We start from the raw sequence: 22,814 nt of genomic DNA on the forward strand, positions 1-22,814 counted from the left end.
ATTAAGTGAAGGGGGATTAACAAGAATTGAGGGAGTTGTAAGCTGATCCTAGAGCTGTGGCTATGGCCCAATCCTAACTGAAGCGTGCACATCAGCAACCCCCCCCCCCCAAAAAAAAGACTACCCCAGAATCCCTTACAGCATGTCTCTGAGGATTTGGTTGGAGGGAGAGATGAGAGATCTGAATCACACACCATACGCAGGGACGGGTCTACCTCACCTTGGTTTATATCCTATTCAAATCATTTCAAATACTTTAGCTGGCCTCCATTGAGCTGGCCTCCATTGAGCTGGCCTCCATTGAGCTGGCCTCCATTGAGCTGGCCTCCATTGAGCTGGCCTCCATTGAGCTGGCCTCCATTGAGCTGGCCTCCATTGAGCTGGCCTGTTGCACTGAACCAATAAGAACGTCCAAAGTCCCAAACCATGCTCACTTAGCACTCCAGGCAGGCGAAAGCAGACGCTCTAAAGAATTTGAACGATTTTAAATAGTATTTGAAAACCAGGACGGGGGCCTATGCAGCAGGGAGGGAGGTGGAGAGGGGGGGGGTGAGGACAGCAGAGACGCGAGGGCATGATTTAAGGGAAGGATTCCTCACCCGTCACCTCTATCCCCCTAACCAGCCCTACACAGGAATTCCCATTTGTAGTGGGGGACTTAAAGCTTCACAACACCTCAACTCATCCCTATCCCGCTCCATAGACTATATCAGCTGCTCTGGGGCAAAGGGACATGCAGTAGAGCCCCACCCTGGAGTCTGTGTGTGTGTGTGTGTGTGTGTGTGTGTGTGTGTGTGTGTGTGTGTGTGTGTGTGTATCAGAGGATGTTTCTAATTCCAGCCTTTATCAGGGGGCGTGTCCGGAATCTCAGCTGTCTCCCCACCCTCACACACATCCTCCCGAGAGACACACACACACCTAGTGGGCACACAAAGCACCCCTAAATACACAAGTGAATTCTGCTGATCACATAAGAGCACACGTACGCAGATAGTATGGCCAGCTAGAAAAACATACTTGATAAACAGTCTGACTTGTCCGAACACGGGCCAACACGCCACATGTACGGAGAGGGACTGAGGACAAATGCCACAGGCCACTTAAAAACAAAACCACCCTACCCTTCCCCTCCCTCTTTCTCTCATCCGCCCCTCTTTCTGACTCAATACGACTTCACTAATCTGACAAGATCCCCTTGCACCTTACCCCGTAATCGTTACCACCCCCCCTCTAATCTCAGGCATGATGACATCATCTCTGTGGATTGGAAGTCTTTTTCCCTTCGGTCTAAACTGGGGTCTGGTGGGGGGATGGTGGAGCAGACAGGCTAGTCTGCTTCCAGGGCAGACAGACATGTTTAGGTTGGAAATGACCTGGCGAGATCCATTACAGCCCAGAGAGGAGTGAGTGAGTGAGTGAGTGAGAGAGAGAGAGAGGGAGGAAAGGAGAAGAGGGAGGGGTGAAATGTGGCAAGTGGGCTCCCTGAGTGAATGAAAGAGGATCTTAGGGAAAGGGAAGTCTTGCTTATCCTCATCTGCCTCTCTCTCTTTCTACCTCTCACTCCTCACCACCCCTCTCTCTCTCTTTCTACCTCTCACTCCTCACCACCCCTCTCTCTCTCTTTCTACCTCTCACTCCTCACCACCCCTCTCTCTCTCTTTCTACCTCTCACTCCTCACCACCCCTCTCTCTCTCTTTCTACCTCTCACTCCTCCCTCTCTCTCTTTCTACCTCTCACTCCTCACCACCCCTCTCTCTCTCTTTCTACCTCTCACTCCTCCCTCTCTCTCTTTCTACCTCTCACTCCTCCCTCTCTCTCTTTCTACCTCTCACTCCTCACCACCCCTCTCTCTCTCTTTCTACCTCTCACTCCTCCCTCTCTCTCTTTCTACCTCTCACTCCTCACCACCCCTCTCTCTCTCTTTCTACCTCTCACTCCTCCCTCTCTCTCTTTCTACCTCTCACTCCTCCCTCTCTCTCTTTCTACCTCTCACTCCTCACCATCCCTCTCTCTTTCTACCTCTCACTCCTCCCTCTCCCTCTTTCTACCTCTCACTCCTCACCACCCCTCCCTCTCTCTCTCACTCCCCACCAACCCTCTCTCTCTCTCTACCTCTCACCACCCCTCTCTCTCTCTACCGCTCACTCACCACCCCTCTCTCGCTCTACCCCTCACTCCTCACCACCCCTCTCTCTCTCTCTACCTCTCACTCCTCACCACCCCTCTCTCTCTCTACCCCTCACTCCTCACCACCCCTCTCTCTCTCTCTCTCTCTACCTCTCACTCCTCACCACCCCTCTCTCTCTCTCTCTACCTCTACCTCCTCACCACCCCTCTCTCTCTCTCTCTCTACCTCTCACTCCTCACCACCCCTCACTCCTCACCCCCCTCTCTCTCTCTCTCTCTACCGCTCACTCACCACCCCTCTCTCGCTCTACCCCTCACTCCTCACCACCCCTCTCTCTCTACCTCTCACTCCTCACCACCTCTCTCTCTCTCTCTATACCTCTCACGCCTCACCACCTCTCTCCCTCTCGCTCTACCGCTCACTCCTCACCACCCCCCCTCTCTACCGCTCACTCACCACCCCTCTCTCGCTCTACCCCTCACTCCTCACCACCCCTCCCTCTCTCCCTGTAGAGCCCTTCCTATGCACCCAGACTAACTCTTCATGCTCTAGATACAGCGCCGGCTGGACTTTTACAATGTGCCATTATTACTGCTCTTACTACTGGCTGTAGTCAATGCCAGTAATGCCCAGCTTGTGTCTACATTTACACTGGAACATTCCATTAAGCTGTCGCCCTTCTCTTTTCCTCCCGCTCGATAACTGCTATTCAGCTATTCGCCGATTTCTCTTTCTCTCTCCCCCCCCCTTTCCCTGCTCGTCTTCTGCCAAACATCCATCCCGCTTGCTCTCATTAAGAGGGGGAAAGAAAGGGATGGGGAGAAAGGAGAGAGAGAAAGTAGTGGGGGGGCCAACCACAATATTAATAGTGTCGATAAATCAAGGGAGTACAGAATAAGAGACAGCACAGGGAGGAAGAAAGCTCCCCAAGACACCAGCTGAACCAATCAGAAACCAGTGTCCAGTAAGTCTAGCAACACACCTCCAATCAGCAACCACTGTGCAGTAAACCTAGCAACACACCCTCCAGTCAGATAAGGCTTGTCCTATATTAACAGGTTTATAATTATCCCTTTATAGTTGATATAATGACAATATAACCAATCATTAACATCATCTACTTAAATTCCACCATCTTAGGGAGCTACTGTAACTAGTAAATAAACAGATAGGATGGGGGGTGTTGCAAACGTACCGACATACCGGTACTTCTAGTGCAGAGGATGTGACATAAAGCACAGGGAAAAAAACATATGTTTAATATCAATGGACTGAGCCAGAAAGAACTGTCTGTGTTGCGTAGTACTCATGAAATATCATTTAACAATGAATGGAAACCAATGGAAAGTAGCAGTACAATGGAGCGGCCCTGTTTCTGTATTGCTATTTAGCAGGACACAGCACATTCCTGTGGTTAACTCCTATGGAACATTCTACAGCAGATTCCTATTGAGGGGAAGAAGTAGGCTAATTGTTGTTGGCTGGGTTACCTAGCCTGGGATTTCTCCTAGATGGCTGGTTTACCTAGCCTGGGATTTCTCCTAGATGGCTGGTTTACCTAGCCTGGGATTTCTCCTAGATGGCTGGTTTACCTAGCCTGGGATTTCTCCTAGATGGCTGGGTTACCTAGCCTGGGATTTCTCCTAGATGGCTGGGTTACCTAGCCTGGGATTTCTCCTAGATGGCTGGGTTACCTAGCCTGGGATTTCTCCTAGATGGCTGGGTTACCTAGCCTGGGATTTCTCCTAGATGGCTGGGTTACCTAGCCTGGGATTTCTCCTAGATGGCTGGGTTACCTAGCCTGGGATTTCTCCTAGATGGCTGGTTTACCTAGCCTGGGATTTCTCCTAGATGGCTGGTTTACCTAGCCTGGGATTTCTCCTAGATGGCTGGGTTACCTAGCCTGGGATTTCTCCTAGATGGCTGGGTTACCTAGCCTGGGATTTCTCCTAGATGGCTGGGTTACCTAGCCTGGGATTTCTCCTAGATGGCTGGGTTACCTAGCCTGGGATTTCTCCTAGATGGCTGGTTTACCTAGCCTGGGATTTCTCCTAGATGGCTGGGTTACCTAGCCTGGGATTTCTCCTAGATGGCTGGTTTACCTAGCCTGGGATTTCTCCTAGATGGCTGGGTTACCTAGCCTGGGATTTCTCCTAGATGGCTGGTTTACCTAGCCTGGGATTTCTCCTAGATGGCTGGGTTACCTAGCCTGGGATTTCTCCTAGATGGCTGGTTTACCTAGCCTGGGATTTCTCCTAGATGGCTGGTTTACCTAGCCTGGGATTTCTCCTAGATGGCTGGTTTACCTAGCCTGGGATTTCTCCTAGATGGCTGGGTTACCTAGCCTGGGATTTCTCCTAGATGGCTGGTTTACCTAGCCTGGGATTTCTCCTAGATGGCTGGTTTACCTAGCCTGGGATTTCTCCTAGATGGCTGGGTTACCTAGCCTGGGATTTCTCCTAGATGGCTGGGTTACCTAGCCTGGGATTTCTCCTAGATGGCTGGTTTACCTAGCCTGGGATTTCTCCTAGATGGCTGGGTTACCTAGCCTGGGATTTCTCCTAGATGGCTGGGTTACCTAGCCTGGGATTTCTCCTAGATGGCTGGGTTACCTAGCCTGGGATTTCTCCTAGATGGCTGGGTTACCTAGCCTGGGATTTCTCCTAGATGGCTGGTTTACCTAGCCTGGGATTTCTCCTAGATGGCTGGGTTACCTAGCCTGGGATTTCTCCTAGATGGCTGGTTTACCTAGCCTGGGATTTCTCCTAGATGGCTGGTTTACCTAGCCTGGGATTTCTCCTAGATGGCTGGGTTACCTAGCCTGGGATTTCTCCTAGATGGCTGGTTTACCTAGCCTGGGATTTCTCCTAGATGGCTGGGTTACCTAGCCTGGGATTTCTCCTAGATGGCTGGGTTACCTAGCCTGGGATTTCTCCTAGATGGCTGGTTTACCTAGCCTGGGATTTCTCCTAGATGGCTGGTTTACCTAGCCTGGGATTTCTCCTAGATGGCTGGTTTACCTAGCCTGGGATTTCTCCTAGATGGCTGGTTTACCTAGCCTGGGATTTCTCCTAGATGGCTGGGTTACCTAGCCTGGGATTTCTCCTAGATGGCTGGTTTACCTAGCCTGGGATTTCTCCTAGATGGCTGGGTTACCTAGCCTGGGATTTCTCCTAGATGGCTGGGTTACCTAGCCTGGGATTTCTCCTAGATGGCTGGGTTACCTAGCCTGGGATTTCTCCTAGATGGCTGGGTTACCTAGCCTGGGATTTCTCCTAGATGGCTGGGTTACCTAGCCTGGGATTTCTCCTAGATGGCTGGGTTACCTAGCCTGGGATTTCTCCTAGATGGCTGGGTTACCTAGCCTGGGATTTCTCCTAGATGGCTGGGTTACCTAGCCTGGGATTTCTCCTAGATGGCTGGGTTACCTAGCCTGGGATTTCTCCTAGATGGCTGGGTTACCTAGCCTGGGATTTCTCCTAGATGGCTGGGTTACCTAGCCTGGGATTTCTCCTAGATGGCTGGGTTACCTAGCCTGGGATTTCTCCTAGATGGCTGGGTTACCTAGCCTGGGATTTCTCCTAGATGGCTGGGTTACCTAGCCTGGGATTTCTCCTAGATGGCTGGTTTACCTAGCCTGGGATTTCTCCTAGATGGCTGGTTTACCTAGCCTGGGATTTCTCCTAGATGGCTGGGTTACCTAGCCTGGGATTTCTCCTAGATGGCTGGGTTACCTAGCCTGGGATTTCTCCTAGATGGCTGGGTTACCTAGCCTGGGATTTCTCCTAGATGGCTGGGTTACCTAGCCTGGGATTTCTCCTAGATGGCTGGGTTACCTAGCCTGGGATTTCTCCTAGATGGCTGGGTTACCTAGCCTGGGATTTCTCCTAGATGGCTGGGTTACCTAGCCTGGGATTTCTCCTAGATGGCTGGGTTACCTAGCCTGGGATTTCTCCTAGATGGCTGGGTTACCTAGCCTGGGATTTCTCCTAGATGGCTGGGTTACCTAGCCTGGGATTTCTCCTAGATGGCTGGGTTACCTAGCCTGGGATTTCTCCTAGATGGCTGGGTTACCTAGCCTGGGATTTCTCCTAGATGGCTGGGTTACCTAGCCTGGGATTTCTCCTAGATGGCTGGGGGAGCATAGCTTGAAGAAAAAAAAAAAAGTATGGTGTGCGAATCGCTCTGGTATCAAACTTAGCCTGGTGTCCAACACCGTGGTGACAGGCCCTAACGAGTTCCAAGGGCTGGCGCCGGAGCGGTAGGGATTCGGGGGGGGGGGTTGAGGGAACGTTATTTGAACGCTTAGACGCGAGCGAGTCAGAATGGGCGAAGAAGTGCGTCAGACACTTGAAGTAGAGCAGTGCTGCTGTGACTGAACTCTTGTTTCTGCCTGGCTCTAGAAGTCAGTCACACCCCCTGCGATGCTGCTATGAATTATATATCACTCCCTCCTTTCTTGCATATAAGCACACTCAAGTCCCCTAAGGTAACACATCTCTAACACATACTTACCTCAGTCCCCATACCTCGCTTCTGCTCTAAAGTGACTAGAATAAAGCGCCGAAGGAGGGAAACTGGATACATCACACCCCCCCCCTCCTCCAGACTGCTCTATAAATACAGCTGAGAGCCAGAGGAACGACTTGAGTTAGGAGAGGGGTCACACTCCATCACAATACCCCCCTCACAGCCCACTGTAGGAGCGGAGTCAGGAAAGAAACGTCACCCGACCAAAGTCCTGTTTCCGCCAGTGATAATAGAACAGCATGAAGGGGAAGGGAAGTAGCGCGAGAGCAAAGTTGAAGCTGGAGTTGATTTATAGAAGAGAGGATGCCACGGTACACTTCATACAGTAGGCACAGTCCCACAGACAGAGAGAGACACGTACTCAAAGCATCTGCGCTGGAAGAGGCTTAACCCACGAAGTTCACCAACCAAGAAGGGTCAAGTACTTTCCTCTGAGACCTCACCCAAGAAATGGCTCTTATGTACCTAAAGGCTTTCAAAAGGATCGGTGTCAGTCAATTGCTTATTTCAATAAGACGCACTAATACTGTTGCAGGTCAGAGTCAAGCACCAGCTGAGAGGTTCTAACAAAATGGCCACCAGAGCAACAACTGCGCAATATTATATACAATGTCTGTTATAATTCTATGCACGTTTGTTGAATATAATTCAAACCAAAGAAACACGTCAAGCGCAATTCTAGAAGAAATATAGCTTCACAACAACCCTAGCCGAACTGGTTCTAATAAATCTGTAATGCAATGTTTCCCAAATGGTGGCTTGTGGCTAGGTAATACTGGAGCTGTGGCTAGAAACAAGGTTTTCCATTCTCTGAGGAGTCACAAGACAATTCAGAAGGCTGTTCATTGATGCCGGCACCAAAAACACTCGGGGAAACACATGGCATGCTCACTTCTAGGAGGCTGTCCTACAGTATAACCATAGCTAGCTCTACCCAATTTACCAATCTCTGAAGACATAATGCCCAAAGATATGACATAATAGCGCAAGACAAAACAAAACCTTTACAATACAGTAGCCATAGAAATAGCATTATTTCCAGGCCTGGATGAAGTCGAGATGGCCGGCGGCCCACCCACCACGGAACATTGACTTCAACGGGATTGTCCATTTTAGTCAATACATTTCAGCAGTAGCACATTCACATTCCCAACCATAAACATCAAACTTGTTCTTACCTTGAACTCGTGCAGCTGCTGCTTGATGGTCTCCACCTCCGTCCCCACCACGCCCTGCGAGTTCACCCCGTCCTCTGCCTGTCCCATTAGCCCTTGCAGCTCCGCCACCTGGGTGTAGAATTCTCCCACCTTCTCGGCAGCTGCCTCGATCTGCTCCAGTCTGGCCTGGCCCCTCTCGGCCAGCTTCCCAGCCTGGCGGCTCAGGGCCTCAGTCTCTCTCCTCAGGGCGAGGAGATCGGGAGACGACCCCTCTCGGCGGAGCATGGCGGTGCAGTCGCCCCCGTGACCTTCAAGCTCCGACCTCAACGTGGCCAGGCGAGCCAGGAAAGTGCGGACGGCATCCGCCTGCGAGGCGAGCGAGTCGGCATCGCGCCCCACGGGGCTCAGCGAGTCCAGCTCGTCGTCCAGGTCGGCCAGGCGGGAGAAGAGGTCGCGTACCGAGGACTGGACTTCCCCCACACCCTGGAGACGGGACTCCAGGGTGGAACAGCACTTTTCAATCTAGAGGGGGGAGGGAGGGAAGGGGGACAGTTAATAATGTTAGCAAGTTGAAAGTGGCATGGCGCCTTGCTGATGTAATAACATGATAGAAATAGCACGACAAATCATGCTTCATGATTCAGCCTAGTTAATGTATCCTAGCGTTCTGCTTTGGTTCCTGACTTTCTCATAGCAATGTGGAGGAAAGGAATGTGATCAGAGTGGTGAGATAAGAGACAAACTTATCCTATCAATAATACTAAAATGTAATGACTTCTGACCATGTATCTGATTAAATACCATACTGATTTGTACCAGTCTATAAGTATCTATGGCACATTTGGGAATTATACATACAGTGCCTTCAGAAAGTATTCATACCACTTGACTTATTCCACATTTTGTTGTGTTACAGTCTGAATTCAAAATTGATTAAATATATGTTTTTTCTCACCCATCTACACACACTACCCCATAATGACAACGTGAAAAATGTTTAAAAATGAAATATTTAATTTACTATTTTAATGTTTAAAAGTATTCACACCCCTTTGCAAATTAAACTCAGGTTCATCCAATTTCCTTTGATTATCCATGAGATGTCACTTCTACTTGATTGGAGTCCACCTGTGGCTGATTCCACTGTTTGGACATGATTTAGAAAGAAACACGCCTGTCTACAGATGGTCCCACAGTTGACAGTGTACAGTATGTCAGATCAGAAACTATACCATGAAGGCCAAGGAACTGTCTGTAGATCACCGAGATACAATTGTGATGAGGCATATGTCTGGGGAAGAGTGTTGAAAGTTTCCAAGAGCACAGTGGTCTCCATCATTCGGAAATTAAAAAAATATGGAACTACCCAGACTCTGCCTAGAGCTGGCCGTACGACCAAACTGCGCAACCGGGCAAGAAGGACCTTGGTCAGGGAGGTGACCGAAAACCCAATGACCACTGACAGAACTACTTGGCTGGAGTTTGCAAAAATGAATGTGATGTGGTCTGATGAGACAAAAATTCTACTAATTTGGCCTGAATGCAAAGCACAATGTCTGGAGAAAACCAGGCACAGCTCATCACAAGTCCAACACCATCCCTACCATGAATCATGCTATGGGGATGCTTTACAGCAGCAGGGACTGGGAGACTGGTAAGGATAGAGGGAACAATGAATGGAGCCAAACACAGGAAAACCCATGATGAGAACTTGCTTCAGAGTGCAAACGACCTTAGAAGGTGGTGAAGATTTACATTCCAACAGGACAATTAGCCAAAGCAATGGCTTCAAAACAAAAATGTTAAAGTCCTTGAGTGGCCCATCCCATTGAAAATCTGTGGAAAATCTGTGGAAAGACTTGCTGCTCCCCATCTAACTTAACAAAGCTTGAGAGAATCTGCAAGGATGGATGGGGGGGAAAAAAATCCCAAAATCCAGATGTGCAAAGCTGATACAACATACCCAAGACAACTCAAAGCTGTAATCGCCAAAGGTGCTTCTATAAAGTATTGACTCGGGTGTGAATACCTATTTAAATGAGCTATTTCTGTATTTCATCATCAATAAATTAGCAAACATTTCTAAAAACAGGTTTTCACTTAGTCATTGTGGGGTATTGTGTGTAGATGGGTGAGACTTTTTTATTGAATACATTTTTAATTCAGGCTGTAACAACAAAATGTGGAATAAGTCTAGGGTTATGAATACTTTCTGAAGTCACTGTATCACTATACAGAACAATGCTCTTGACTCGTTGGTTTACATCTCAGTAAAGTGATTAAATGGTCTGAAGTTTTCTATCTGTACAATGACCATATATGATCACTGGAACTCCGAATACTTGAACTCCTCTGTCAGCTTAAACGCGTTCTGTTCTCTATCTCAACTCACACACACATACACATACATACATGCTCACACACACACACGCTCACTGACAACACACAAGCCTTCACACCCTCGCACACAATGACCTTTGCTAAAACTAGCTCCTCCTTTGTATCAGCCACACTCCAGGTTGAATAGACTTGCTGTGTTACAATACTCATAAATGGCTTCCTTCCATTGTCTCCTTTCCTTATTTGTCCACTAATGTAATTGTAAAGGATGAGTAAAAGTGATAAGTCCAACAAACCCAAACAAATGCTTTCAAAAGAGGAAAGGCTGTTGAAGAGTATTGAGACGGCCTTATTGTTTTTGAGTGTATTATATTTTTCAAAACTGCTTCATTTTTGGAACATTCTTCTATTGAACAGAATACAGGCCTCCATATTTCATCTGAGTGTCTATGAAATATTTATACATGAAATACAGTTTATACTAAATTCCTCACACATCTTCTCACCTTTTCGCTGACGTCTCCAAACTCTCTGTCCGTATCTTGGGCCTGCTGCTCCAGCCTCTGCCCTCCCTCTCCGCCGCCCCCTGCTGTGTGGGGTGCGTCCTGCACCAGCCCCTGGGCCAGATCCCTCAGGTAGGCCACCTGTGGCTGCAGCGAGTGCAGCGTCTCCTGCTGGCTCTTCAGGCGCTCCAGGCTCTTGTTGCTGCACGCCTGTGGGCCCAGCGCCTCCTGCACCTCGATCTGATGCCGCGCCGCCTCCAGCCTCCTCTCCACTGCCTGCCGCCCGTCCTCGAACTCCTTAAGTCGACCCGCTAACTCTTCCAGTTGGGAAACACAGTTCTGGATTTTTTCTGCCAGCCCGTCGACTCTACGGTTGAGTTGGGCTTTTTCGTCACGTATGTCTTCCTCTCCGACGCGGCAGTGTTCCAGGAGTTGGTCGGCCGCTGTGTTTAAACCCTCCAGTAGTGGGCGATGGTGCTCCAGGTCTAACCCCAGCTGCCTGGCCTTCTGCAAGGCCTCGTCCAGGGCCGCAGGGTCGAGGGAGGGCTGGATGTCAGCTTCCCGCTTCTCGCACTCTGTCACCCAGGGCGTGAGCTTGGCACGGTGCTGCTGGTAGCTCTCGGCCTTGGTCAGGGCGGTTTTCAGCCGGTTCTGGCGTTCCACGATGCACTGATTAAGCTCATCCCAGTCCTGGCGTAGGGTGGCGAGCCGGGACTGTAAGGCTGATCGTTCTTCGCCGCCGGCGGGTAGCTTGGCGAGCAGCGAGGCCCCCTCGGCCTGGATGAGCTCGTAGGGGCCACGTTGGCTGGCCACCCCGCGATGAAGCTCGTCTTGCTGGGCAAACAGGTTCCGGATAGCCTCGGGCTGGCAGGGGAGGGAGTCGGCGGTAGAGTCTCTTTGACCACCCTGGTTGTCCAGCCAGCTCCGCAGCTCCTCGAACATCTGCTGGAACTGCTGGGTGCTTGAGAGAGCAGCTTGGAGCTGGGATAGACCGTCAGCTGAGGGAGAGGACAGAGGATTTGAACGCTATTCATTTACAGATGTTTTGATGAAGAACATTTAACCAGATGGACTAGCTACCTAAGCCTTAGAGAGGTGGATTCAAAACCTTGACAACTAGCCACAAAGAGACCAAAAAACCCCAGAATATAGCCTCCACCACATACAAATACTACTGAAGCCAAAAGAGATTTATACAAGCAGAATTAAGACGAACACCATAGGACAAGACAGAAGACTCACTGGCCCTCTCCTCCAGGCTCCTCAGCGGGCTGCTCACGCTCTCCAGCCTCTTCTTCAGCTCGTCTCTCAGGTAAGGTTCAACCACGATGGCGCTCAGCTCGCCGCACAGCTTCTCCGCCTCGCTCAGCTCATCCCTCCTCTGCTCCAGCTCAGAGCGGATCTCGCCTGTCTCCTGCAGACGCCGTTTCAGGGCCTCGGGCTGGGCACTGAGCGAGGCCTGGCCGTCCAGCCGCTCGCCTAGTGCCCCCACGCTGACCGAAAGGTCCTTCAGCAGGGCCTGGTATCGCTCGCTGGTGCCCTGGGCCTGGTCGATGTGCTCCGAGCGCCGGGACAGACGTTGAGTGAGGTCGTCCCACTGCTGAGAGATGGAGCCCAGCTCGGACCGGACCTCCGCTAGGTCCTTGGCATCCTGCGGGGAGGAGTCGCCACCAGACGGGGAAAGGATGCCCTCGGCCGCCTGGGTGAGTTGGTCGAACTGGGGCCGGCGGGTCTCAAACTCACGCAGCATGAACTGTGGAGGACGGAGGGAAGGGAAAGAGGAGGAGTCAGAACATTATCTGTCAATCAGGAATAATCTCTACATTTTGGCTAGTACAATTTATCACTATCATTAACCAGAATGCTGTTGGTAATCGTTTATGCCGATTCAAGAACAGAATTGGCAAGTTGTGGACAATCTATTGTGATATTCTTTTTCATTATTTTGCATGTGTTCAACATAGAGGACCTTAACTATGTACCTGCGCTTGTTGTTTCTGGGTGTTCAGCATGTTGGGGTCGATGCTTAGTGGTCCCAGCACACTCATCATCAGCTCCTTCTCTCTGAGCCACGGCCCCAACTGACTGGCTGCTGTGGCAAAGCTGCCCAGCCTATCGGCACAGGTCTCCAGTTCCGTCTGTCTCTGTACTGCCGTCTCATTGGCCTTTGCCCAGCGGGAGTCTAAGTAAATAGGAAGTGAATGTTGGAGTGAAATCATAGCAACTATTACTTATATTCAAAAATGACTAACAAATTGTGGAGAACCATAACAACAGTGAAACTGATGGGTTCCATGAGTGACTCAGCCCGACAGAATAAACATTTTGATTATAGACCCAGTTATTCATTTGACTTGCTAATGTCCACAAACATTTTTTTTTAAATTCTGCCTCTGTACGCTTTCCTCATGACTCATACACTGGGTATCCAGCAGAGAGTGAGTCTTGGCTCCACATGGCTTTGAAATAAGGCCCTGCGTGAGTTGTGTGGAGAAAGGAACAAGGCAGTGCTCCTATCTTCAAAACCACAGGGCTATATCAGGTCAGGGTAAAGATATCAAGTATTTGAAAGTGATTTTAATAGCTTTGACAAGGAATCATCCCATTCATTTGCTACCTAAAAATGTTTTACTTTGCTGAGGCAACTCATTAAATCTCAAATAACTACTACATTAGCCGGTCTTCTTATCCTCTGAAATGTACAGTACCAAATGTTCCTTAAAGGGATTCATCTACCATTCAAAATGGCTGGCTCTATTAATTATTTGATTCAGGGCCAAGTCTTACGTAGATGCCCATGCAAATTATACAGGCCTACTGGTTCCTTATTTTAGAAAGAGTCCCTTACCCCACAACTATTCAAAATGGCCGACCCTATTCATCCGTCCCAGTAACACTCACCGATCTCCTTCATCTGTTGTCTCCAGGTGTCTGCCTCTGGGGAGTCTGGGTTGTCTGCTATCAGCTTCTCCAGGGTGCTCTTCAGCTCCTCCACCTTCCCAGAATGCTCTGCCAGCTCAGACAGTAAGGCCTAAAGTATAGAGAAAGAAGAGCATATCAGTATGTTGGCTACAAAAAGACAAGGATAAGCATTTATAACGGAAGCAATAGAGTGTAAAATGTTTACCTCAGCTAGGGGGTGATAACACTGATTTTCCAATGTAGCATTGTTGACCAACTAGCAGAGACATAATACACCCTAATATTGACTGTGGTTTGACCCGAGTCCAGACACTCACCTTGTTCTCCTGGGCCTGGGCGCGTACCAACTCAGGTTTGGAGGGGGAGGTGGTGGTCTGGCCCAGGTGCAGGCTGTTCTCCCGGTCTCCCAGCCAGCGGCTGAGCTCCTCGGTACCCTGGCTGGCCTTCTGTCTGAGCTCCAGAGAAGCCTCCTGGTGCCCCCGTCTGTTCTTCAGTTCCCCTCCCAGCTCCTCGTAACGACCGTTCACTTCCGCCACCGCCACCTGCATCTCTGTCAGGTCTGAGAGAAAGGAGGAGGAGGAGGACAATCTATCAAAACAAATCCAATCACATTTAATTGGTATGGTGTTTTGGTAATTGGTATGGTCACGCGGTGATATGGTGTGTGTGGTCCTCCCACTACCACTCAGGAAACCATGAAGTTTATTAAGCTACAGATGAAATAAGTGATGAACTTCACAGGGTGGTGAAAGTGCACGGTGATGAGCTTGATGCTCCTTTCTAATAAATAACGAGGGTCTTATTCTGGTGACATGACACATATTGTTTTTAATGCAGATTTTTGAATATTTCGCCTGAAAAACTGGTCGCCAGCTGGATGGAAACCAAGCTACTGAAGGACGTTTGGTTGACGTTATTATCCGGAGCAACCGAATATTAGTGACAACAAACATTTGTAGTGGTGTTAGCACACATACTGTAAGAAGCTCACAGACGGAAGACAGACACAGACAGAAAAACGGATACACGGTAAGCATTTTTGGGAGCGAGTGAGCAGATTGTACGCCAAGCAGTGACGTCCACAGTAGTAAGCGCTGGAGAGCATCTCATACGAGGAAGGAGGCCAGAGACGATTTGGTTTGGATAAGGGAGTGAGGGTGAGCTCACCTTTGCATGTGTGAATGCCATTGACCCTGCTGGGGCTGTCTGCACCATTGATCTGGGGAACACCTGGGAGAGAGACACACACACACACACACTACACTCAGACAACTACACACATTGCAACAGACACTAACACACATTCGCGGACAGTCCAACACAAACACTGATAAGCATATAACAAGCTCAGTCTCCGGGTTTCCACACGCTGTACACAGACAGTTTTGCATGGACATGTTTTGCACTTAAAGGATAGCATTTCCTCACAGTACACGCACACATTGATAGCATAGACTTCAACACACACAATACACACCTCACAGACAGAGCTTGGATGAACTTGGACATGCAGGTAGCAGGGGACACACATTGGTAGTTGTTTGCCCATTCCCCTTACCTGTCTTGGCGTGGGGGGCTGTGATGTTGATGATGAGGGTCTCCAGTTCTGATCCAGTCTTGTTCAGCTCCAGAACCCGAACCCCTTGGGCCTCCCAGTCACTCAGTAAGTCCTTAGTAAAAAATAAATAAAAAATGTCCAAAAGTTATTAATGGCCTTAAATAATTCCTCAATGAATAGTCACATGGACATGTCGTTCTGAATCACTAACCCTAATCAATACACTAGGAAATCTAGCAATCCCTTAGAATGATTGAAATATGTTTCAGTGATTGATTGAGGATTCTGTTTGTTGCATGAGTGTGATTAAAACAGGTACGAATTAAAAAAAGGCACACACACCTTGAGCTGCTGCACTCTCCTCTGCAGGGCCTCTGTGTTGAGGTTGGGCTCTTTGGGAGGCAGCTGCTCCTGTGTTGTGTGGAGCCACCTGAGCAGGGAACCAGAGAGAGACCGGAACTGGCCCAACCGCTGCTCACAACTCTGGATGGCGTTGTTCCTGGAGAGGGAAGGAGAAGGATAGAGATAAGTGAGGGGAAGATGAGGGGATGGCGAGAGAAACAAGATTGAAAAAAAGAGAGAGACGGAAATAGAGAGATGTGGGGATAGACATTGAGAAAGTGGGTGAAAAACAAAGAGGGATGAAGAGAGGAGAAAGAGATAGAAAGCGGGAGAAAGAGATCATTTTAATTCAATCCCACTATCACGTCCATATAAAAGCACACAACCATCACATTAAAATCACACGCTCCATGAAACAAAAAGAGAGAGTTACGCAGTCAAGGACAACCCACTATCTCGATCGTATTCGCCCAAGGCTAGAGTCTCCTTAGCCTTGACCCCTGCTTTGTACTCGTTCTGCCCCAATCGCAGCTGCTTTCAAAACACTGCACTGACGGCGGTGCACACAGACAAAACAATCATGATATAACAGTCTGGGTCATTGAAAGCGTTTTATTTATGTTCTGCTCACAGTCTGTAAGTGAGAGCCTCTTTTGAATGTCTGCTACATGGACACTGAACTGTGCCCATCGAGGCTTATTTTAGTAACCGCTGACCACATTCACTCCTGCGGCATCAGCTAACACTGTCCACCCCCACACCATTGTTGGCAACACACAGCGTTAAGAGACATCCTGCACAGGGCCAATCCCTCACTACATGTATAAGCCGCTATATGGGCGCTTTTGCGATCTTTTGCTAGACGAACAGACAGTCCAATGGTATTTATAAGAGGCCTGACGTAGAAATAGAAACACTAGAAGGGGCATTGCCAGTCATTCTATTTCTATGAGGCCCAACTCCCTTGTGGCATGTCACAAGTGTGGCTAGGCTAACCAGGGCGACATGGCAACTGGTGCTGCCATACAGGAAGTATTTTTTTGTCATTTAGCAAAAAATGTGAAATTAGGGTTAAGTGCCTTGCTCAAGGGCACAGACAGATGTTCCCCCTAGTCGACTATGGGATTCGAACCAGCAACCTTGGTTACAAGCCCAATGCTCTTAACCGCTAAGCTACCTGCCACCCCAGTGAATGAACTTGTATGGCATTAGCGTGAAGAGAAATGCCACGAGTGTCATATTTCAGACTGTAATGGTGACAGTGTGTGGCCTTATTGTGCTGTACCCATCTCCCCCTAGTGGGATTGGTGCTGCACTACAAGCATACGTGCACCTAGAGACCTTTAATCGATTTCGACGTGTGGGTCTTTGCTTTGTGTATTCTAGGGAAGGGCTTACCTACAGTGAACTACAAAGCTTATACACAGGGCTTTGCATTGGTGTTGTATTGGATTTGTCTCAGTGTTTTTCTGAGGCAGTGCTGCTTACCTTTCAGTGATGTTGGATTCCAGTCGGGCAAACTCGTCGGACACCTCTCTGACGTTGTCCAGTAGGGTCTGTGTGCTGGTCAGGGCCTTGGCTTGGCTGAGGTCTGTCCCCAGCTGGCAGAATAACTTCAGGTGACCTGCCTCCTGCTCCTGCTCCGCTCTCACCTCCTGTAGTAGTAAGGTAGACACAGATGTGTTATCTGAAGGTAGCCTACCCTCCCCGAAATCCCTCTGCCTTCTTCCACTTCTCTGTTCAAAGATATCTATGGTTCTTTACTATTATTTATCATCACCATCCTGTAACACTGATATATACGGTCCTGCACCTCTATCCTCCTACCACCTCTCTGTTTACATTCATATCTATGGTCTGTCGGACTGATATCTATGGTTCTGGAACACTTTAATGGACCACAATGGAAATAATTAATTGACTTAAAAATAGATATATTATGTACTGTGTGTATATGTCTTTTTTTTAAACTGTCAAATCAAAATCAATCAATCAATCTTTCCCATCCCACCCATCTTACCTCAATGGTCTGTCTGTAGTCTGCCACACTGCGGTCAGGCTGTCCCGCGGGGCTCAGAGCTCTTAGCCTGGTCTGAGTGAAACCCTGCAGGTCCGTACTCAGTCTCTCATAGTTCTCCAGCTTGGGCAGGAGCCCCCGGAGCTCAGCCTCCCTCTCGGCCTGCTTGGCCTGTGCCGCGGCGTAGTGCCGGGTCAGGCTCTCTAGTGACCCCTGGAGCCCGGAGGCCGTGGAGGCGTCAGAACTCTGGAGCAGTTTGGAGACAGAGTCGCAGGTGGCCTCCACACTGCCCTGTCTGGATAACAGCTCCTGGCGTAGTTTCTGGAACAGAGGGGAAGTGGGTTAAAAGAAGTTAATGTAACACAACTGCAAATGGAAGTGTGTGTTAGATGTGAAGGCAACATTTTTTTAGATAATAGTCTATGTAAGTAAGGTAAAAAAAAATCTCTCAAAACAGTATTATAGCAGCTGCAGGCTATTCCATGTTCCATTGTGGACCTGTATTTCTACTATGGTACCTGATTCTGTGTGAGGGCGTCCTGGACAGCCTGGGCGGTGGGTTGGACGGGCCCGGGGGTCAGCAGTAGGCCGTCCAGCCAGGCTAGCAGGCCCTTCAGCCCCTCCTGGACACTGACCGACTGGGCCACGGACGTCTGGAGCTGCTCAGCCCGCTCCGACACGGACTCAGACAGAGAGCTGAACCTCTTCTCCAGACCATCTGGCTCAGAGAGAGGAAGGATGAGAGAATGCCAGGGTGATTACTTTTCTCCATTACGATATAGAATCATTTGTTTAGGTGGATGGATTTAAAAGACATCAACAGAGATGGGGGTGTTTAGTAAGACAAGTATATACACTGCATGATCTATGAGGATGTGGAGGGATGAATAAGATATGAAGGTTATGAACGGCAGAACAATAGATACACACTACCGTTCAAATGTTTGGGGTCACTTAGAAATGTCCTTGTTTTCCATGAAAACATACATGAAATGTGTTGCAAACTGAATAGGAAATATAGTCAAGACGTTGACAAGGTTATAAATAATGATTTTTAATTGAAATAATAATTGTGTCCTTCAAACTTTGCTTTCATCAAAGAATCCTCCATTTGCAGCAACTACAGCCTTGCAGCCCTTTGGCTTTCTAGTTGTCAATTTGTTGAGGTGATCTGAAGAGATTTCACCCCATGTTTCCTGAAGCGCCTCCCACAAGTTGGATTGGCTTGATGGGCACTTCTTACGTACCATACGGTCAAGCTGTTCACACAACAGCTCAATAGGGTTGAGATCCGGTGACTGTGCTGGCCACTCCATTATAGACAGAATACTAGCTGACTGCTTCTTCCCTAAATAGTTCTTGCATAGTTTGGAGCTGTGCTTTGGGTCATTGTCCTGTTGTAGGAGGAAATTGGCTCCAGTTAAGTGACGTCCACAGGGTATGGCATGGCGTTGCAAAATGGAGTGATAGCCTTCCTTATTCAAGATCCCTTTTACCCTGTACAAATCTCCCACTTTACCACCAAAGCACCTCCAGACCATCACATTGCCTCCACCATGCTTGACAGATGGCGTCAAGCACTCCTCCAGCATCTTTTCATTTTTTATGCGTCTCACGAATGTTCTTCTTTATGATCCGAACATCTCAAACTTATATTTGTCTGTCCATAACACTTTTACCAATCTTCCTCTGTCCAGTGTCTGTGTTCTTTTGTCCATATTAATCTTTTATTTTCATTGGCCAGTCTGAGATAAGGCTTTTTCTTTGCAACTCTGTCTAGAAGACCAGCATCCCCGAATCGCCTCTTCAATGTTGACATTGAGACTGGTGTTTTGTGCGTACTATTTAATGAAGCTGCCAGTTGAGGACTTGTGAGGCGTCTTGTTTCTCAAACTAGACACTCTAATGTACTTGTCCTCTTGCTCAGTTGTGCACCGGGGCATCCCACTCCTCTGTCTATTCTGGTTAGAGACAGTTTGCGCTGTTCTATGAAGGGAGTAGTACACAGCATTGTACGAGATCTTCAGTTTCTTGGCAATTTCTCGCATGGAATAGCCTTCATTTCTCAGAACAAGAATAGACTGACGAGTTTCAGAAGAAAGTTCTTTGTTTCTGGCCATTCTGAGCCTGTAATCGAACCCACAAATGCTGATGCTCCAGATACTCAACTAGTCTAAAGGCCAGTTTTATTGCTTCTTTAAATCAGGACAACAGTTTTCAGCTATGCTAACATAATTACAAAAGGGTTCTCTAATGATCAATTAGCCTTTTAAAATGATAAACTAGGATTAGCTAACACAACGTGTCATTGGAACACAGGAGTGATGGTTGCTGATAATGGGATTCTACGCCTATGTAGATATTCCATAAAAAATCTGACTTTCCAACTACAATAGTCATTTACAACATTAACAATGTCTACACTGTATTTCTGATCAATTTGATGTTATTTTGATGGACCAAAAATGTGCTTTTCTTTCAAAAACAAGGACATTTCTAAGTGACCCCAAACGTTTGAATGGTAGTGTAGTTGTGAGCTTGTGTACCTGCAGTGCTGATGATCTCGGCAGCTCTGAGAGTGGGGGACTCCTGTGTGTTAGCCAGCTCTCTGCCTGCCCTCCTCACCTTCTCCAACTGGACTGACCGCTCCGCCAGCTCATCCTGCAACAGCTGACCAGAACACAGGGAGAGAGGGGGAAGAAAAAGAACAGAAAAGAAGGGGGGGAAAAGGAGGAGAAATGTTGAGGTGCAGGGAATGGAAAACAGAGTTCTACCCTCTCTTCGCAAAGATTGAGACGCTGATAATGTCGCCTCGTTCAGCCACATGAATATACTGTATAAAATAATTCCGCACATTTGCACACCCCATCTATTTCTATGGTCTCTCTCACCTGTATGCCCCGCAGTGTGTTCTGTAGGGTCTGTGTGTCCGTCTCTCCGCTGGGTCCGGCTATACTCCGGTTCTGTTCCTGGGCGCTGAGCCAGGTGTGGAGCGACACAGCCTCGTCCTGGTACTGCTGGTAGCGTTCCAACAGACCCGACAGACGCCCCCCCAGATCTGACGACTGGAGAAGGAAGACGGGGGGGGGGTGGGGGTAAGCATAGATCAACAAAAGATGAACAGGACACCATCTCTACTATGAAAGTAGAGCAATGTTGAATATCTCTACACAGCCTCAATTATGGTTATTGCTGTAATATTGATTAGATATGGTAGCTATATAAAAATAATGTAAAATAATGAAGGCTTATATTTCATAGGGACCTTAACTGAATATAGTGAGTCTTTCAACACAATCCCTGGCATTTTGGATATGCTCCTAGTATGTATTGGTACACCAAGCCCAGTAGTAATGAAGAATACAATCACCCTATTCTATATGAGACCCACCTTGGTGTGCAGGGCGATGTAGCGGTGGTTGGCGTCCTGTAGCTTGTCAGTGACCAGCTGTCTGGTCTCCCCCAGGGCTGGGTCAGAGCCGCCTACCTTCTCCAGAGCCCCCTGGACAGAGTCCAGCACCTTCTGACCAGAGATGGACACGAAGCGCAGGTCTGCCTTGTGGCAGATCACATCTTCCGCCAGCTGGAAGACAACAGGTTCCAGGTCAGTTCGATACAGGCAAGAATGTGTTCAGTTCCAAAGTTTGAAACAGTAAACTTAGTGTCTTTAGTATTATGACTGTGTATATAGCTGACAGTAGGAGTGAATATTGCTACCAACTGCCAATATGAACCCTGAACTATTGTTACAGTAAGCCTATATTCTTGCATCTTGCTAATGTAAACCATCTCTCTATGGCTATGCAATGTAGCTTTCTCTGTAACGCGCACTAGTCTAGGAAAATAAACAAACATGTACCTTCTTGTGCTCTTCCAGTCTCCCCTTCAGGCCCTGCGCGTCCGTCTCTCCTTCCCCTAAGGAACACAGCTCCCCCTCACTCTGTTCCAGCCAGGTCCCCAGGCCTCCGTGCTCCTGGAGGAACTTGTCCAGCTCGTCCTTAAGGGCCTCTGAGCGCCTCAGCCTCTCCTGGCAGGACCGCAGCTTCTCCTGGTGTTGGGTCTGGAGCTGGTCTAGCTGGTCCCGCAGACGGCGTTTCTCCTCGGCTGGCACGGCCAAGTCGGGCTGGTCCAGGAGGGAGCGAGCGTTCTGGGACACCTGCATCAGCTGGGCCTGCTGGGCCTGGAGCTGCTGGAGCTCTGCCTGTAGAGGGGTCAAAGATCATAATGGGTCAGAGAGAGCCAAAAGGTAGGGTTCATCTCAAATAGTCTGGAAAGGAGATGAGAGGAAGCCACCTTAAGACTATTGGGATGCAAGTTGACTGTCATTCAATAACCTCTGCCAAGCACCTAAAAAGGCGGTTTTTCAGAGCCCTTTTCTGAAGCATTACGTTTCATAGTGCATTTAATTGTATACCACAACATGAACACACGTTCCTTTTGTAAATAAACAGCAAGGAGAACGTCTGACCTGGAGCATGTCACTGTGTGACTGTAGTCTTCCCTCTGGCGAGGAGGGGTGGTCAGTAACAGTCATGCCAGTTCCTATTTTCCCAGGCTGGTTCAGGGAGGAGAGCTCCTCTAGCAGCGAGTCCATCTGGCCCCGTGTCTCCTGCAGCTGCTCTACTGCCTTCGCCTATAGGGGAAGAAAACACAGGGGAAACATGATCAAACAGCACAGATCGGGGTGAGTGTATATTTCTACCAATGAAAGTGCAGTCAGGGAAAGAAAGGCCCTTCACCATAATTGACACAGAAAAGGAAACAGCTTTTCCTCTGGGTTAATTGCCACACTGTAGCTATTTCCATAGTATTTTTTCAGTACTCAAAACAGTATCCATAAAGATACATATCTTGGACCTTGGTTCCTTATAGATGACAATAATAGAATCTACGTGCTGTGTTAGACAGCAGCGATGCTACTTTAGGCTTACCCTCTGTGTGTTCTGTTGGACGGTGGTGCTGATGGCCGTGTCCAGCTGGGCCAGGGAGGAGTAGGCCGTGTTCGTCAGGGCACTGTACTGCTCCTTCATACGGGAGAGTGCCCCCTGGAGGTTGGCCCTGTCCTCTGGACTCAGGCTGTCACCGTGCTCCGCCAGGAACTCCTCCACCGAGCGGATGGTCTCCGCCACGCCCTCGCCTCTGGTCTGCAGGTCCTTCTGTACTTCCTGGGGGAGGGGGAGAGAGGGTCAGATATAGAAAGGTTACAGGTAGTGTGGAATATTCCCCTGGAGCAGGCTATACAAAAACGCATGTGAAGAGAAAGGAGAACACATGCAGTGTTAAGACGCTCCGACAGTTTGAATGCAGTCTAGCTCC

The 22,814-nt window shown here is 48.7% G+C and overlaps 1 protein-coding gene across 34 annotated transcripts in view; it reads right to left on the minus strand.

Annotated features, from left to right (window-relative positions):
* The window catches only part of LOC106570016 (microtubule-actin cross-linking factor 1), a 300,527-nt gene that overhangs the window by 59,932 nt on the left and 217,781 nt on the right, over positions 1–22,814 (minus strand). For 32 of the 34 annotated variants that reach the window (XM_045693741.1, XM_045693740.1, XM_045693738.1 and 29 more), the window contains 18 exons: positions 22,430–22,663; positions 21,967–22,131; positions 21,358–21,699; positions 20,890–21,081; positions 20,390–20,563; positions 20,045–20,168; positions 18,017–18,216; positions 17,502–17,819; positions 16,970–17,136; positions 15,482–15,638; positions 15,140–15,251; positions 14,749–14,811; positions 13,899–14,140; positions 13,561–13,690; positions 12,642–12,841; positions 11,902–12,412; positions 10,663–11,657; positions 7,838–8,338 (listed from right to left, as the gene is read on the minus strand). In XM_045693741.1, coding sequence (XP_045549697.1) covers positions 7,838–8,338; positions 10,663–11,657; positions 11,902–12,412; positions 12,642–12,841; positions 13,561–13,690; positions 13,899–14,140; positions 14,749–14,811; positions 15,140–15,251; positions 15,482–15,638; positions 16,970–17,136; positions 17,502–17,819; positions 18,017–18,216; positions 20,045–20,168; positions 20,390–20,563; positions 20,890–21,081; positions 21,358–21,699; positions 21,967–22,131; positions 22,430–22,663 — 4,827 coding nt within the window. The remainder of the gene's footprint in view (positions 1–7,837; positions 8,339–10,662; positions 11,658–11,901; positions 12,413–12,641; positions 12,842–13,560; positions 13,691–13,898; positions 14,141–14,748; positions 14,812–15,139; positions 15,252–15,481; positions 15,639–16,969; positions 17,137–17,501; positions 17,820–18,016; positions 18,217–20,044; positions 20,169–20,389; positions 20,564–20,889; positions 21,082–21,357; positions 21,700–21,966; positions 22,132–22,429; positions 22,664–22,814) is intronic. The other 2 variants (XM_045693724.1, XM_045693729.1) reach the window with 2 other exon arrangements.

The sequence above is a fragment of the Salmo salar genome, chromosome ssa14, assembly GCF_905237065.1.
Source record: "Salmo salar chromosome ssa14, Ssal_v3.1, whole genome shotgun sequence".
Taxonomy (NCBI): Eukaryota; Metazoa; Chordata; class Actinopteri; order Salmoniformes; family Salmonidae; genus Salmo; species Salmo salar.